The 18821-nt window shown below is 39.6% G+C and overlaps 1 protein-coding gene across 4 annotated transcripts in view; it reads left to right on the forward strand.

Moving 5' to 3' along the window:
* Positions 1-18821, forward strand: part of DOCK8 (dedicator of cytokinesis 8) — a 90066-nt gene that overhangs the window by 33965 nt on the left and 37280 nt on the right. For all 4 annotated transcript variants that reach the window (XM_069001483.1, XM_069001484.1, XM_069001485.1 and 1 more), the window contains 10 exons: positions 422-561; positions 795-888; positions 2025-2187; positions 9738-9855; positions 11543-11613; positions 12284-12422; positions 13934-14035; positions 14780-14875; positions 15990-16224; positions 17157-17321. In XM_069001483.1, the coding sequence (XP_068857584.1) occupies positions 422-561; positions 795-888; positions 2025-2187; positions 9738-9855; positions 11543-11613; positions 12284-12422; positions 13934-14035; positions 14780-14875; positions 15990-16224; positions 17157-17321 (1323 nt within the window). The remainder of the gene's footprint in view (positions 1-421; positions 562-794; positions 889-2024; positions 2188-9737; positions 9856-11542; positions 11614-12283; positions 12423-13933; positions 14036-14779; positions 14876-15989; positions 16225-17156; positions 17322-18821) is intronic.

Here is an 18821-nt window from a genome sequence, read left to right on the forward strand (position 1 = left end):
TCTCAACATATTTATTTTTATGTCTGCTAAATATTCTTTCATGGTTTAGGCCCAGTTTTCATTGAACACTGGCTTTGTAGAAGTAAAATTCCCTTTGCCCCATGGAGTTAGCTATCAATACTGAGCAAACATCTCAGTTTGGTAGGCAGGACCATTGTTCAATTGACCAATGTGCTTTATAACCCATGAACTAAAAATTTAAATAAACTTTCTCTCTGCAGCAGAAATAATGTCAATTCAATAGGTGTGTCCTAGTATTCCACTATTTCACATAGTCTGAAATAAAAGAAGCAGAATGTTTTAGGTGCTCCCCTCTGATTTGGTGAAATGTTCCTGTGGTTTTCTAGTGTATTCCGAGAATCTTTGTACTGCAACAAAAAGGAAAAAACAAGATGATGATTTATTTAATTTCCCTTTGAAGGGAAAGGATCCAGTAGTGACAAAAAGGCAACACTGCTACAGGCGAGAAGACTTTCTGAGAGAAGTTTCAACTCAGAGGACAGCTATCCAGCATCAAACTTCAAAACAATCTCTCTGACCCTTGGCAGCTTCTTCAAACAGGTGTGGGATTCTCTTTAGTTCTGATTTCATAAGACATTTTTCATCTATGTAATATGGATTATGTTGGGAAAAGCTACCCGTGATATATGTATGGGAACAGAGGATAACTGCAGTCAAGTGAATCGTAACCCGCTTGCTTTGGATGCCTCAAGGGCATGGTTGACTCCCAAACCTTTTCTCCATGTTATGGAGTATTGTTACAAAGGTACCGATATTTGTCTTTCTCTTGATAGGAAGGAGACAGGCTCAGTGATGAAGATCTGTTTAAATTTTTAGCTGACTTCAAAAGATCATCTTCCTTGCAAAGAAGAATTAAGACTTTGCCAGGTACATAATTAATTTTGGATGGAAGGTGGTGTATGTATATTTCTCCCCTAAACGTTTCTGTAAATTCCAGCCCCAGAATACATTTGGCTTGGGTTTAAAGCCTATAGTATGTGCCATTGTGTAACTTCTTGGTTTCCTGGTGTCTGCCTAAACACAGTTGCTTTAGATTTTTTTTTCTGCATGAATGAGTATGGAGATTTAAATTCAGCTTGATATTTTTTAATTATTCGCTTTTCTCCCTAGTTTATAGTGTATGTACTGGGTATCTTTTGTTATTATTCAAACTGTTTGAAGACAGTGCTTTAAAGCAAGTTTCTAGGATCCTTGCTACTTCCCTGCAATACTTTGAAATGGTTCCTATTACATAGAGAGAGATGAAAATGTATACACATGTCACCTTAGCTTGGTGTTTGGGTCAGCATTGGTTAACATAATAGAGAAATACAGGCAGTGTTTAGCTACTGTCAAACACCAGCCAGCTTAATTTTTCTTTTTAAGTAAATGACAGTTCAACCTCTTCTGCAGTGTGGAGGAACCTTAAAAATGTGAACTGACAGCAAAGCTGGTTTTCCTTTCCAGCTGATGGCCAGAATGACAAGTCTGAGCTTTCACTCATCACAGCAGAGAATTTAAATTGACAGTCTGTTTATACCGGGGTAAATGTTATCAGTATTAACTGTGTAACTGCTCACCACAGAAAGCCTAGTTTTCCTGGTGGGTGGTGCCTACTTTGGCAGAGATTAATCAGAGCAGAATCTGAGGGGGAGGGGGAGTAAGAGAGAGCTGTATTAGACAGCACCCCTTTTGTTTGTCTCCCAGACAAATGTTATATCACTTGTGTGTGAAAGACACTAGAACATCAGCCAACATATAATATTCCTTCTTTCTTTGTATTTTCTTTGGAATACTGCAGGGTAGACATAAAGAGCTGTGTGTTGCCCTGATGTGAAGGGATGTGTGTAGGCTACGTCCTCTGTATCTTTCTGCACATATGCTTTCCTTCTCATGCAGCCCAAGAACCAGTTCTTATTTCTGCACGGTTGCTGTGTAACCTTACATATTGTTTTAATTTTTCTTTTATTATACACTGATTTTTTTTTATTGTTTTTGCTAAGATTTTGTGATTTAATTTAAAGGAACACTTAAAGTGGAGATTTCCCCAGCTCCAGAAAACGTTGGTTATTGTCTGACACCAGAACTACTCCCACTGAAGCCGTTTTCAGAAAACCGTAATCGTCCTCACAAAGAGATTTTGGAATTCCCAGTTAGAGAAGTTTATGTTCCCCACACCATTTATAGGTAAGAAATAACATATATTTTTAATATTTCTTTAAAAACGTGATTCAGATTTTTTTTCAGAAATAGAAACCTAAAATACTAAAAAAAAAGGCTAAAGGCTATGTTTTGGGCTGATGATTTAGTCTTCCTAGCCTACAAGAAAAAATACCCATATTCCATAATGGGTTTACTAATCTAATTGTGTTGTCTTTTGAAAAATTTTCTGTAAGATAAAAAAAACCCGTTTAACAACTGTCATTGACTTGGCATCTATCTAGCTAGCTAGCAAGCTAGCTTTCCTCCTCTGTGTTTGTTTGTTTGGGTTTTTTTCCAGTACGTTTTATTATAATTTTTAACACTTCTGGTAAATGTTTATGCTCAGTGGTTTCTATTGTTAATTTGAGTCAGCTGAGTATCTGAGGAAATAATGTGTTGCTCTGTGAACTTTTCAACTATGAATGAGCACTCTAGGCTGTGTAATTTAATTTCTTTAAATCTGTTCTGTTCTGGTTGTTTCAAGGTGATCACAGTGTTCAGTAGCATGCAACTGAGCAATTCCCATCATTTGTTTCTTAGTAGAGTGGAACATGTTAGTGTCGTATAAGAAATTAGCATCAGAAGAATGTGTTTCAAGATGTTTGTGCAGTATTTCATTGCTAGTGAGCAGTGTTGTAGTAATAGCTGACAGTAATTCTGATGGTGTGTATCGCAGTATTATAGATCCAGAAATAACTTGAAATAATGGCTTTCATCTGACCATTGTGTTAGTCAAGACATGGGAGCAAAGCATAATGCTTCTAACAGTAATTGTAGGTGACACTATTCTAAGGGGTGTTTCTGATCCCTAAAACAGTAGCTAGATACTGTATTAGTGGCAAAAATGTGACTATCAATAAGGAATCACAGAATAAAGGCACTGAATAAAGTGATGTAATGCTTATTAATTTCTTGCAGAGGAGATTAGCAAAGAGCCAGCTCTCCCACCTGCTCACCTGACCCAGCCCAGGAGGGGAGCAGGGAAGGGCAAGACTTGTGGTTCTGTTCAACTCAGAACTGCACTGTGGCAAACTAATATATGCCAGGGAGATGCTCCACACCTTCACAGAAAACTAGAGATCCGTTTGGCTGTTGGTGACACCTGGGTTTGGGTCTCAACTTTAAAGGAAAGCAAAGAGAGGAAGTGGCAAATCTTATCTTACAATAACGACTTGCAGTGTGGTATTGGCAGGAACATAAGTAAGCCAGTTTGGCTATAGCCTCCTGAGAAGTTTTGAAGGAGTTATTCCTGGGCTCTGCCACAATTCAAACTCCTGAGGTCAGCTCACAGCACCAGTAAACTAAAATGCAGAGAGTTATGGTGCTTCTGTCTTCTCTGTGTATCAAAGATAGAATTGGATGGTGGTAGAACTTTGATGCAGACATTTCTATAGGGAAAGTAGTTTTTATAGAATTGAAAGTGGAAATGTAAATGAACATGAGCAAATATGCCTTTTTTTAGTTTAATTAAAATATAAGACAGAACTTTAACCTTCCTACTCGTTGTCTGGCCTTAGCAAATGTCAATTCCAGTGTGCAGCCTCATAGCATCTAAAGATCTACTTTTGACAAAAAACCATTAGCAACCACTGTGTTTCTGAGCTGGAACAACAGTTGAGTCTGCACAGAATATTCTCGCTTTAGTTCTCACCAAGTTCTCACTTCTGCAGCCAGACATAATGAATATCAAAGCCACCATGCCAAAAATTAATTTGTGCTTCTCCTAAAACAAGTTTGGGTGTCTCCACACTATCTTTCAGTTGCCAGGGTGTCTGTATTGAATACGTACATCCACATTAGAGGAAATGCTTGCTATCGCTCAACAGTCACACTCTTTCAGCAAGACTTCACACCCAGCATGCTTAACTTTTTCTTTTAAGTCTCTATTTTGATTTTCACCCTAATTAAAAGTCATGGCAACAAAAGAAAGCAGGATTTGTTCAGCGTAACTTGTAATAGTGAAGACAACATCTATGAAGAATAGTTGCTTTCATTAATCTTTACCTTAGTTAGTCAATCAATGGTAGACACTGCTGACATGCCATAAGTAGTGTTATGCTGTAATCAATCAGATAATATCCAAACAAGATCTAAAGACAATTAGTTAGAAATTTTAAACAATGCAGAAATGCTAGATTACACTTTGACTACCTTGTGACAGTAAAGCATATTTGGACTGAGAAAGTAAAGTTGCCAACTGAAAGTGTTAATGAACTCCAGCAATAATTCCCTGGTAAGTCAGATGAGGAAGTTTTGTAAACATTCTGAAAGAGCAGAGTCTGGAACTTGGTGGGGCCAGGAAATAACACTAGTGTTTGTGCAGTGCCACTGGAGGCACCTCTTTCCCTGCAAACCAGAATCACCTAATCACACCACATCTGAGTTGGTTTTGCCTCACAATCATGCCAGTGCTCTGGTGTGCAAAAGCGTAGTTAGGTGATGTAGGCTGATGAACATCAAGTCCAGCTGGAAACCTGGCACTGCCGAGTTCACCCCTAAACCATGTCCCTTAAGCAGCACATCTACATGTCACTTCACAACTTCCCTGGATAGCCTGCCAATGCTTGACACATCTTTAGGTGAAGAAATATTTCCTGATACTCAATTTAAACCTCTCCTGGGGCAACTTGAGGCTATTTCTTCTTGTCCTGTTGCTTGCTACTTGGGAGAAGAGGCCAACCCTCATCTGGCTACAACCTCCTTTCAGGCAGCTGTAAAGAGTGACAAGGTCCCCCCTGAGCCGCCTTCTCTGCAGGCTAAACAACTCCAGCTCCATCAGGTGGTCTTTAGAGGGCTTGTGCTCCAGAGCCATCACCAGCTCTGTTGCCCTTCTCTGGACACAGTTCAGCACCTCCGTGTCATTCTTGTACTGAGGGGCCCAGAACTGAACATGGAATTTGAGGTTTGCCCTCACCAGTGCTGAGTAGAGGGGGACAATCCCTGCCCTGGTCCTGCTGGCCACACTGTTGCTGCTACAGGCCAGGATGCCATTGGCCTTCTTGGCCACCTGGGCACACCCTGGCTCATGTTCAGCTGCTGTCACCAGCACCCCCAGGTCCTTTTCCTGTGGGCAGCTTTGCAGCCACTCTGCCCCAGCCTGTGGCGCTGCCTGGGGTTGTTGTGACCCAAGGGCAGGACCCGGCACTGGGCCTTGTTGAACCTCACACCACTGGCCTTGGACCATTGATCCAGCCTGTCCAGAGCCTACTGTGGAACCCTATGGCCCTTTGCTTAATTTAACTGTCATGCAGTTCTTGTTGCTTTTAGTTCCCCACATGGTGAATACCATTTTGAGTCTGAGATGAAACTAACCCATGAGAAGTAGCTCTGAATTTGAGTAGAGCCAAATATGAAGTGTTTAATGTTATTTTATTTCCTTTCCTCTTATCTGAAAAGTAGAATCATCCTGTCTTACTTAAGCAGTTTGATAACATTTAGTCATAGATGTGTGTCGTGGTGCTACATGTAGTTTAATGTTTTCTAATTTTTGATTATAAGTCTGCAAACCATTTTTCTTTCACCACTGCTACACATGTAGACATTGGGGGGGGGAGGTTGTCAAAGGTATTTCAGAGGGATGAAGTTGTTTTTTTTGGTTTTTTTTTTTTATAATAGCTTTTTGCTTTGTAATAGGAAAAGTGGAGCTTTCTGTTATAGTCTTTGAACTCAGGTCTTGCAAGCTTTTTTTTTTACTGGTGTAATGCCATTATATTAAATGATGCTATTTCTGATTTATGCCAGAGAGATCAGCCAGCCCACTTTCTTTGTGCACTGTGAAATTGAGCACTTCTTTTTGTTGTGTACTTACATTTCTTTAATAAAAATATTTCCCTGAAAATGTCAAAACATTCCAAGATTTATTTCTTTCATACCCCTCTATTTTTAATAGGAAAAATCATATAATTTAAAGTTTGTTTGTCATTTTATTTTCTCATTAAATATAAATGAAAATGATGCTGTTTACTGCCACTATGAAATGTTGGTGCTGAGGAAGAGGAATTTGTCATATCACTACAGCAGTAACTCAGCTTAACCAGGCACAGGAAGTCCTGTCTGTGATAGGGGTAGTACCTAAGGCTTGGGGGATTTTTGGAGGAAGGGAAAAAAAAGCCCTCTTCTTTGTGGTTTCGTTTCATTTAACTGCAAACCACTTAGCAATGTTCTCAGACTTGCTGTAGTCTGCAGTGTGAGCTGGAGGCCTTCCGCTTTGGTGGAATCATTCTACCCCATCCTTGACTTGTTTCGGGTGAGGAAAGACTGTTGATGAATAATGGTGTCTTACTCCTGTTCTTCCTCTCACAGCATTATCTGCTCCTCTCTGCCTCTCTGCCCATGGAATCCAGAGAGAGCATATCTACTACATGTGACTCTTCTACGGGCCTTTGGTCTAGTTTTAGATCTGTCCACCAACTCTTCAGATGAGTCAAAATTTTACCAACATGAGAAAAAATCATTCAAACTATTCTCTAAATTATCCATCCTAAAATACAGAATATATAACTCATACACATCCTCTTGAATGTGACATTTTGAAGTTCTGTCACTGTGCTATTTTCCTAGTCAATGGCTGACTAGAACAGTTTCCATGTTTGGTTAAACATCTGTGATGTACTTTTTAATTTTTAATCTCTTTGTTCCTGAAGGCTCTCCACCAAAATTGTGGAAGAATCAACAAATATTGAAAATTGTAACTAATGGGTGCATCAGTTTTTGTGTCTAGTACCATAAGTTTTAAATATCAACGTTAACTCATCTGTAACTCCTCACCTACAGAACATTTCTACTTTGTATCAGTAGGGACTAATTGCACATATGTTGAGTTTTGCTGTGTATGGAATTCTCATCACAGTCACCAATGAAGATGCCTAATATTCATAAGAAGCACTTGTTGACACCTCACATGAGGTGTAATCTAGCAAGGAGGAGGATTCTTTTATGTGCATCTGTGCACAAGCAATATTTACAAACAGGAATATTCAATAAGAATGGCCACAGAGTTGAAACTCTGCCTAGATTTTTTTTTGGCAGAGGGTAGGTCTGTGTTGTTTTCCCATGGGAAATGATTAAATCACTGCTAAGCACTATGAAAGTGTAGGAAGGTCCACAAATTTGCCTGAGAATTGCCGTGTGGTGTCGTGTGCCAGGCTAGGGGGACCTTAATCTTTCCCAGGAGGTAACTGATTCTGAAATAGTCTCTTATCACTCTTCTGGGTCAGTCTCTGACCCACAGGAGCTGTCTGGATCTGTGCCTCACCCAGGACACTGCTGGTCTTTGGGACTGTATTCTCAGTGACGTTGGGTGTTCTGCCATGGCTTTTGTAGACTCATGCTGTCCCTTGAATGGCTCTTGTGGTTTTTTAAGCACATCTGACGGTTAGAGCCATCTGGAGTTAGAGCCCTGCACTTTCTGCAGGGAGAGTAAAGGGAGAAATTTAATCACACTGACCAAAAGTATTTGCTGTGACATGTTGCTCTATTTCTGCTCAGTGCAGAACCTTGGGGTCCAATGCCTCCTGGAGCCTACCACATCCTTATGGGCATCCTAGCTGTCCTGTTATTTAAAAGACAGCAGTATTTGCTGCCCCAATGGCCCTGCTAACTGCCCTGTGAAAATGCTCCTTGTCTTTGATTCCCCTCAGTCTTTTGGAGTATATGGATGGAGTGCAGGCAGTAGCACTTAGGCAGTGGTCAGCAATGGGTCTACAATTCATGGCTGTGTGAGGGAACATCTTTTGGTCATCTTCTCTCCTTCCTGCTTTAGATGTCAGCCATCACTTTCGTCTCTGCAGGATATCCAGAGTCAGTATTTGCCTCTGTTCTTCCTCAGTGCTGATGGGTTTAATACACATGTAAGCAAGATCCCTAAAACTGCTTGAGCATAAATGGCACAAGCTTTAGCTTTTCAGTCCAGTACTTGCTGGAATAATGCTTCCTTGGTTGTGTAGTCAGCAGAGAGCTTTCTGTGTTTTTACATATCTTTCATCTCAAGTCACGTCTAAAAGTAAAATCCAGTGCTCAGGTACATTATATAGATTTGTGACATCTTGTCCTAGGCTGCAGATTAATGAAGCAGTGATGGTATTATTCAGCCTTCCCTACATGTATTTCTTCACTTCTGGCAGATGTAGTATTGACAATATTCTTCATTTGATATGTCAGTCCCCCAAGTATAATTCAGTAGAGGTTACCAATATATTTCTCTCTTTCACTTAGCTTTCCTTAACATCATCTGGCAGAGAATTTGGCAAAGCAGAAATTGCACATAAGGTAGTAAGTGAGTGCAGTAGTGTGACAGGCAGAAGTACCATTCTGAATGAAGGGAAAGGCGGGTTACTTGCTAGTTTTTTTACTAAGGCATGCCACGTCCCATGTTACACATGTTGGTTAAAAAAAGTAGCTTGGACTGTGTAGTTGAAGAATACTGTCATGTTGTGACACGTGGCAATCAGGAGAATAAACCACAGTTTTCCAGGTCTTGGGATACAATAAATGGAAGATGGACTGACTTAATGACAGTATTTTCCAAGACTGTGTGACTTTTTCAGCTGACAGAGGTACTGAGGAGATACCTGTGATAAGGACAGTGCAATTCTATGCAGCTTCTGACTGGCACACGCAAAAAGAAAGCGTGAAAGTCCATGAGTAGTCCTCATTGTTTCTCACTGAACGCTGGCATGTTTCCTCCAACACTACTCTTATTCCTTACACTCAGAGGACAAACAGTGAGAATCCCATGCCAGACTGGGAAAACAAGACAGTAAAGAGACATCATCACTATTCCAGAATCTGCATATAATCTAGGTCTAGCTGAAATCTCAGATTTGCCATAAACTTAATCAGAGAAAAATCTTTCTATTAATATTTTTACTCTTCTATTAGAATTATACATCAGAAGACCATCTATGCTGCAAAATTCCCCAAAGAAATTAAAGCTGCTTTTTCTGTTTAGTGATATGTTCATATACAGAACCTAGTAAACAGCAAAGTATGCTGTATTTCAAAGCATTATTCATATTCATTACTAATAAGAGGTAGCTTACAGAATTACAGTTTCAAATTTTCTTATTTGTATTTACTCAGGTTCACTGATACTGCTTTTTGATTTGTATAACCTAGAAATAGATGCCATTTTTTGCTATAAGCTACGAATTGATAAACTTCAGTTGTTGATTTCCTTGCTTTTATCACCTCTGAGTGATTCTTTCCCGCTTCCAAAATCAGATTGTTCACACCTGAGAAAAGAGCTGTTTTCTCGAGACATTCCTGCTTTTCAGTACATCAAGCAAAGATAATAGTTTGTTTGCAACAGAACGTAGCTTAGTGTAGGTGTAACCTTAAACATAGGACCACCTATGTGTCACACCAAGAAATTACCCTTCTTTGTGAACTTTTGAAACTGAGTTCTGACAAATCTTTCACTATGAAGGTGGAATTGAAGGACAGGAAGAGGAATCAGGAAGATGCTAATTTGTGCACTTAATTTTCAAACAGGAAATGCCATTTACCCATTTTATTCTTCCTTATCTTTCTTCCAGAAATCTCCTCTATGTTTACCCTCAGAGGCTGAATTTTGCTAACCGACTGGCTTCTGCAAGAAACATTACCATCAAGATCCAATTTATGTGTGGTGAAGACCCATCCTGTGCAATGCCGGTAATAAATGCTGAGATTTCTTAGCAGGCTTTTGTTTACATGCATTGCTGAGAAACCTCTGAAGAGATAAGTCATGATTTACTTCCCATCACCCAGTTCCTAGTGGGGCCTTAAGAAGCCTAACATCAGAGAGCTTGTGAAGCTTTCATTCTCATCCTAAAACAGGGCCATGTTCCTTACCCACAGCAAGAAAGACTTGTCATTCTAGTGGAGCCAGACGCATATTGCTCTCTCTTATCTAAATCTTCCTACCCTGTTTTCAGAAGAATGACATAATATTACATTAGTATCATGTTGGAATTTCTAAGGGTAAAATTCACAGAGCTTCAGAGACCTTTTAAGATTTAAGAATGATGTAGTCTGTTTTCCAGGGTAGCTCCTCTGCGTGCACTGTGTTTACACAAATGCTCAGGTATTATGCTGGAAGATAAAAGTTGGGATCTTCGTTGCCTGAGCACAAATGGATGCACAGTCATGCAGTGTAGGTAGAGCTTTCCATGTCTGAAACACACTGTGTCTTAGGGTATACGTGTACACTACTAGCAGAGCAGGCAGTCCTGTCTGTTCAGGTTATTCAACATCTCTCACTGTAAGAACCTCTATTCAGCTTTACCAAGCTTCAGATGTTCAGTTTGAAGTGTTCTACCCAGATGTTTGCTTCAGTCTCATTTTTATATTTTCAGACAGTGTTGTTGGCTATTTGAAAATGACATGGAGACAAAAATTTTCTGGGATTTTATGTGTTAGGGAAAGAAAAAATGAATGGAAAAATTACTGTGAGGAAACTTTAGTCCAACAGTATGTTGGACCAAGGACTATCACCCAACCAGCCTTTTTCAGTGTGCTGACATTGTTTGGTACGTACTTGACAGACTTGCTCCACGTAACCTGTGGACCTGAAATCAGAGCATCAGCACAGTGTTTTCCAAGCCACATTTCTTCCAGAGCTGGAGCTGTGCCATGTGAATGTAACACCTTCTTTTGCACAATGCTGCATTGTTGATTTCCTTAAACTCTGCCTGTGTTACGATTAGGTTTTGACAAATGCTTAGAACAGACACAGTTCAACTGACTTCCCTCTCCACTCTAAGTGACCTTCCTCTCAGTACATACGTAGACTTGCACTGTGCAGGGATTCTTGTGTAAGCTCATCTCCCAGGGCTCCCTTTAAATCACTGGATTTCAAGACCTTACCATGGGCGCATGTCTTAGGGAAGCAAATCTAGCACCAGAAATGCCTATTTCTCTTCATTGAGTTTGAAGGGACTTGGGACCTCTAAGGTAAGGTGAGATGAATCTCACTCTGAATGAACAGGCTACAACTGAAAAACAAAACTTCTAAAAATACTTTTAATTTCACTTTTTAGCACTTAGATAAAGATAATGTGACAATATTTAAGTGGGTTACCATAACTTTTTCCCTATGATTCCAGAGTTTTTAGTTCATGACTAAAGAATGTGACGTGAGGTAGTCAGTGACTCTAGAAAGAACTCTGCTCCATTTTCCTGATGTTTTACCCTGAATGGACTGTGGGGAAGGTACTTGGTAATAAGATATTTATGCCAATGAGCTAAGATAAAATTGAGGAGTCATTTTAAGTCTTCAAATACTGTCTTAAAATTTATACAAGATGACGACAAATAAATGCTGTAGTCCTGATTACTGTTACTTTTCTTCTTAATGTAGGTAATTTTTGGGAAATCTTCAGGTCCAGAATTTGTCCAAGAAATATACACAGCTATCACATATCATAATAAGTAAGTGTTGTTAATATGACTTGAGAAGTATTAATCATGATCTCTTTATGCAATTGTTACTCATCATAGTTCATCAAGTTCACCATTTTAAACATTTCTATTTTATGCAGTTTATCATAGTTTGGATTGCTACGTGCATTTGCATAAGTGGCCGTTGCATAAGCGACCATTGCTTTTCTTGTTTGAAGCTTTTTAGTCATTGAGAATATTCCCACTATGAAGGTTAAGGAGCAGGAAGCAGCACAACTTCTTAAAGAACTTTAAGATCATTCACTTCAGTGAATTCATAGATCCAAAAGAGCTGAAGGGACATTCTCATTCTCGTGAATGAGAGCTTGGGATTTAGGATTTGCAGAATACTTATGCTGGAATCCAAAACTGAGATTGAATGTTTTCTGAAGTATAGAGATAAGTGGAAGCTGAAACTGTCCAGCTGATACTGTCTGTTTTCTTCTGATTCAAAGCTGTAGATTGTTCATAAGTATAACTTTCACATTCATAATTGATTTTAAATTCATAAATATATGTGTGTATACTTTGTTTAACTCAGCTCTGTTTTCAAGATTTATCTGGTTTTATAACCATAGCATCTAAAAACCTGCTGGCAAATTTGCCTCTTGCTCAGTCTCATACTAACTTTGGGAATGTGCTTGGCATTCTTTTTAAACAGATCCCCTGACTTCTATGAAGAAGTGAAGATTAAGCTGCCAGCAAAACTAACAGAGAAACACCATCTATTATTCACATTCTATCACATCAGCTGCCAACCAAAGCAAGGAGCATCTGTTGAAACCCTCCTAGGGTATTCAGTAAGTTCCATGTGATACATAAGAGTGGCTGGGGGGGGGGGTGTGGGGGTGTGTGTGTCTATGTGTATCCCTTGCAAACAGACTCTTTGCTTGCCAAGAATTTTGTCATTTGTTCCCTTTCTGGTTATGGCAGTACATCAAAACCAGTGGAAAGTCTTAGTGTGAATTCATAGAAGCTAGATGTAGTCTGAGGTATGTTACATCCTCATCCTATAATTTTACCGTGTTAACTGTCTTTGAACTTAATGAATTCACCCGATTAACTGAAATATGCACCTAAATGTTTGCAACAGCAATGCTTTATAGCACATAATCCCATTCTGTTAGATTCTATTTATTGCAAAAAAACCCCTAAAATGTATGTAATTACAATTATTACTGTTATCATGTTCATACGTGGGGTAAGAGCTAATGTAATATTTTCAGTTAGGTTTTACATGGCACATCATCTCTGTTCTAAATTGTCTTTTATCCACTAAAAACTAAAAAACCAGGAAGAACTATAAGCTAAAATGTCATTCTCTTGCCTTCTTTATTTTCATGTTGAGACTAGCATGTCTTAGGTTAAGAAGTGCATGTTGTAGCATAGTCTCTCTGACCTTCTTCTTTATCAAACAGTATTTTTAACTGGAGAGATTTTAATATAAAAGGAAAGCATTGAAGATGGTAATGCTTCAGATTTGAAAATGTCCTAAAGCTGTGGTTAGCAATTGAGCTGTGGAGCCAGGAAAATGCTTTCCATGTGTTCTTGCTATGAAGTTTGGGGCAGTTTTGTGTTTGTGTATTTTTGTTTGTTTGCTTGTTTGTTTCTTTGTTGGCTTCTGGGGTTTTTTAATCACAGTACTGAGAATCCTTTCAAATGGACTTTATTTTATGGACAGTTATAGTCCTACCAATGTCAGTGGGATTGTTAAGAAATAAATTAGTTCAGGATCAAGATTTGACATAGGTGAGGACTTAATTTTCAAGTTTCTGTTCACCTAAATACAAAATGTTTCTGCCGTGTGATATTCAATTGCATAGCCTCTTTCAGACTTGAATAAAAAATTAAATGTGTCCGAGTATCAATGCAGGGATGTGAAAAGTCAGTCTGGCATGGTGACCACAAGGAAGATGTTCAATTTATCTCCAGCAAAACTTTAGCTGTTGATTTGCTTCAATATCAAGAAGCAGTGTATTCAGGATACATGAATTTTTAAATAAAAACATGGACTCCACTAAATCCTTCTGACAGGATTTATTAGAAAAATATATGTCACACATAAGAAGCTCTGTGTTTGTTTTCTTCAAAAGAAATGGTTTGTAAAGCAGTCTTGTACATTTTTCTACAGTAGCTATCAGCTATCTTTGAATTTAAAATACAAAGAAATTACTGTTGAATGGGTTAGAGCAGAGAAGCTTGGGTCAATATCTCATTTGTTGTTTTGTTGACTGTATCTAACAAATTAAATAAATAGGTCTAATCATATATCATCATGAATATTGCTGTGTTTTCTCTTTGTTTGTTTCAGTGGCTGCCAATTCTATTAAATGATCGTCTTCAAACTGGACACTATAGTCTTCCTGTTGCATTGGATAAGCTGCCTTTACACTATTCAATTCACTCTCCTGAGGTAACAAACAAAATTATTAAAAGATAGTATTTTTCTAATGTAGGAGAACAGCATAAGTGTTTTACAAACTAACATTGCTGTCTGCTGGTAGCCTTTTTTAAAGGTAGTTCTTTAAAAGGAGAAAGGTCTGGAGAAAAATGTTGTTGTTGTCACTGGTGTTATTATTTTATATCATTATACTGGTTTTTTTTTAAATTAGTTGTGCAAGCAAATTCTTGTAAATTGTCTAAGCAGGGATACATTTGTTTAGAGAGTGTCAAGTCAATAATTCTATTTCTTCCACAGGATAATTTGTTCTTTTTTTCTGGGGCTTTGTGGGAGGGGGACTAGAAATGGAATCAGGTGGTATTACTGGAGTAGAAAACTGGGCCCTCTCAGTAAGCATGGCATGTAGGAAACTTGTCCGGAGGGTATAAACTGCACCACATCCCCATGGAGTGCCTTTGGCAGTGCTTTGACCGGGAAATTTTAGCCTTGACAATATCCCATCAGAAGATGTATATTTACATGTGCTAGACATACAGCTGAAATTCTCTGAATTTCTCCGTTCAGTGAATCAGCTTCTGTCCAAATGTCTATGAGAACAAGGAGATGCCTAGCTGTCATCCTCTCTGTGGTACTGAATTTGGGTATCTAAAATGAAGTGAATAGTGGGAATACCCTATAGACCTTCATGTAAACAGACTATCTGTTTGATCATTAAAAGGAAGATGATTCCCATATTATTTTTTTTTTTCATCCCAGAAAATTCCATCTCAGACACCCCCTATAAAGTGGGTTGAAGGACACAAGGGCGTTTTCATTGTTGAAGTTCAAGCCGTGTCATCTGTTCACACCCAGGTAATGCGTCAGAAGTAAGACACATCTGTAGTTTCATTTCAAAGAAAATTCGGATGTCCAGGCCAATTTAGCAGATTTATGAAACTGAGGTGAACTGAGGTGCCCACACAGGTTTTAAAAAAGAAAAAAATAGGAGCTATCGAAATAACCTGATACCCTTGGTGAATGAAATCCTCGGGTGAAATTAACTCTATTGGTAGAAGTGAACAAATGAACAGTCTTGGCAGCAAGTCACATTGAGCAGTAGAGCCTGGTGTCCTCTCGGCTCCGCAGGAGTCTGCTCAGGCTGTGACTGAAAGGCGCTGGCAGGGCACAGTGCCAGTTTCTGCAGTCTGCATCTTCTGTTCTTCAAGGCTAGTTCAGTCAATGTGTGTCCACATCTCCAAAGACACAGCACGTCCCTGCCTCCATGGACAGGTTATACGCTGCCAGTATGTGTTAAGCAGCTCACTTGTCAATGCCGTTGCTTTGGGGACACAAGCTTAGGGCTGGGTGAGAACTCAATGATTCTGGTCGTTTAGATGCCATGGGAAATTGGATCTTTGCCCATCTTATTGAGATTCTGGGTTGAGGCAGATCAGCTTTGTTTTGTTTCTGCTGCCTTTCAGTGTCTCTTACCCCTTATCCCATTCTAATTAATCCTAGTAAATATGTCCTAACAGCTGAAGGCCCTGTGTCTGAGGCAGGTCCATCACCCTTTTGCAGCGTGCTTTTTAAAGACAGGTAGGGCATACTCGTATGGCACATAACTTGTGTGTAGATGGAATTCTGGTATGAGTGGCAGAGGGACTATAGACCTACAATGTGACAGAGTTTTATCAGATAGAAGGAAAAGTCTTTTCATTAAATGAAGCAATCAGTTTAGTGAGGGCCGTAGCGTTTCTGCCTTTAAGCTGATCTCACCGCAGTCTGAATTTGAACCAGATGAATAGGAGCAAACAAAATGCTGTGACAGCTGCTTTACAAGTTCACCACTCAGAGCAGCCAGTGCTGAAAGCCAGAAGGGTGAAAAATCTTTCCTTTCATCCCATCAGGTGGTATAGTCAGGCTTTGCTTAGCTAGCAGTAGCTGAACTGTATCGACTTTGTTAACTCTGAGTGCACTGTATTCGCAGGACAACCACCTGGAGAAGTTCTTCACCTTGTGCCATTCTCTGGAAAGCCAAGTGACATTCCCCATTCGACTGATGGATCAAAAGATTACAGAGGCTTCACTGGAGCATGAATTGAAACTCAGCATTATCTGTTTGAATTCTTCACGCCTTGAACCTCTTGTCTTATTTTTGCATTTGGTACTAGATAAACTTTTCCAGCTGGCTGTACAGCCTATGGTCATAGCTGGCCAGACAGGTATGTAGTGGTTCATGGCCTTCAAGAGACTTCTCAATCAACCTAGGAATGTGTGGGAAATGGTTACTAAAATATCCAGGCTCAGATTTAGGTTTTAGGGCAGTCCACTTCAGAAAGAGTTGTGCTGCTGAAGACAAAGTTTCACTGCAAAATTTAAACAGGCTTAACTGAGTTCCTGCCTTCTCTCCTTTCCCCCTACATATAATACTTAGTCTCTGGTCAGGAGGTACATTAAACTGTGGTAATTTACTTACCTAAAAATGTAGGTCAAAAAGTGGGTTGTGGTTCAACTTTGTTTGGAATTGAGTTGTTTTGCAAGTAAAACACCAGCAAAATCATTATCCTACAACTGACACTGCTGTCTGCACCATATCCTCTACCCAAATATCTTTAGACAGAGTTGAGTGAGCACAAAATCAGAGAATATAATAGTGAACACTGAAGTGCCAGTTGCCCGTAACATGTGTTAACTCTGGAAGAATGGCATACTTGGAGGCAGGGGTGTAGTTAATTTCCTATGTCATTTAGATAATCAACACTTGTCATCCACTCCGATATTTGTGCTAAAGCCTGCTAGCTTGTATTGTCTGTCAGCTAGAGAGTAATGAGTCTTAGTATTTTGTGAGAATACAGTTTATAGGAAATGTGTGAAGGCTGCTAGAAATGTAATTAACTGTTACAGCCTGCTTTTATGTAGTACAGAGTGACAGAATAGCAGTGATTAGGTTGAAAGTCAGTGGGTCTGCTGAAGAGCGTTTATTGGCCTGTGTAGACTTTGGGTCTGGACAGGCATAGCAATTGCTGTCTAAAACTCTGAACTTGTTAAGGACTGAATTGAACCTTGTAAGATTAGTTGTTGATACAAAGAATGTCCTCACCTAATTACGTTATACCCTTCAGTGCTGACTCTAATTCTTGCCTTTGTTTCACAGCCAATTTCTCACAGTTTGCCTTTGAATCTGTGGTTGCAATAGTGAACAATCTCCACAACAGCAAAGAGCTGAGCAAGGATCAGCATGGGAGGAACTGCCTTCTGGCATCTTATGTGTACTATGTATTTCGTCTGCCAGACCCACAAAGAGAAGTGGTCAAACCAGGTATTACTGGTGGAAGGGTTGCAAAAGTATTCTTTATTCTTGATACATGCTGTTAAGCATGGCACTTTTGAGAGGACTTAAGGCACTGACCTGTAAGATAGCAAACACAACTTCTCAGACCCAGACTGCATACCATTTAGCACTACACTATTCTGATACACCATTTCTTTCAGAGGTAGGTCAGGAATACCTTTACTCTGCAAAGAGTAACATGGACTTGCCCCTCATAATCTCCATCCCTCAGTTATTAATTTAATATGAAGGCTTGAGGTGAGAGGTTTCCACAGCTACAAGCAATGTTGTAACTTAATGAAGATGAATGCAAGAGAGATTGCCTAAACGGAAGCTTTTTCTTGAAGAATTTCCTTCATAAATTAAAATGGCCTTAAGATGCCAATTTTTTACTGACCTATACATCAGTAAATTACTTTCCATGCAAAATGACTTCCTTCCAAGTTCACGCAATATCTCCATTGCATTAAGGATGTCATTGGAGGATAAAATGCTGTATGACCAGCAGGTTTAGACAGGTGATCCTTCTCCTCAACCCTGGTGTGGCCATACCTGGAATGCTGTGTCCAGCCCTGAACTCCCCAGTTCATGTACTGGACACAGCAGTTCCCCAGAGACATTAACTTGTTGGAGAGACCAGCCAAGGGCAACAAAGGTGACAAAGGATCTGGAGCATCTCTTCAGTGAAGAAGGCTGAGAGAGCTGGGGCTGTTCAGCCTGGAGAAATGAAGCCTCAGCAAGGATCTTCAGTGTAGAGAAGGAGCTGAAGGAAGAGTGCAAAGAAGACAGAGCCTGGCTGTTTCCAGTGGCACCCATTCGGAGTCAATGGGTGCACACTGAAACACAGTGAACATGAGGGAACACTTCCTCTGAGGGTGACTGAGCACTGGTACACGTTGGCCAGATGGGTTGCCCAGGTCTCTCACCTTGGAGATAGTAGAAAGCCATCTGGATATAGTCCCAGGCAGCTGACTCAAGGTGACCCTGCTTGAGCAGAGACGTTGGACCAGATGGCCTTCAAAGGGCCCTTCCAACCTCAGCCATTCTGTTATTCTGCTGTAGTCATTGTCCTAAAGCCTATAGGATTCATTTGATTAAGTGGTATATATTAAATGACTTACCACAAGCAGCTATGCTGTGGGAGCTAAAGAGAAGTAGGCCTTTTTCTGCCTTGGAATATTCATTTAAATCTCCCTTGAAGGACATTTAGACTGATGTTAGGATGTGCTAAAATCTCTGAGCTCACATACATTTTGGAAATTCTTTATCCTGGAAAAATAAGGTCCATGGTGAAACTGAAAACTAGATATCACTTAATGAAATTCCTGATGGTAGTGCTTCCTGCTTGCTTGGGTATTTGAACCTAGTATTAAATCATATGTGTTGTAGGTGGTGTTTTGTGTTTAGGCCTTTGAATATTGACTTAATCTACAGCAAATTAAGAAGAGCTGATGGGAAGAAAGAACTATTGTAATAGTGCTGCTTCTT

Source organism: Aphelocoma coerulescens, assembly GCF_041296385.1.
Source record: "Aphelocoma coerulescens isolate FSJ_1873_10779 chromosome Z unlocalized genomic scaffold, UR_Acoe_1.0 ChrZ, whole genome shotgun sequence".
NCBI classification, from domain to species: Eukaryota; Metazoa; Chordata; class Aves; order Passeriformes; family Corvidae; genus Aphelocoma; species Aphelocoma coerulescens.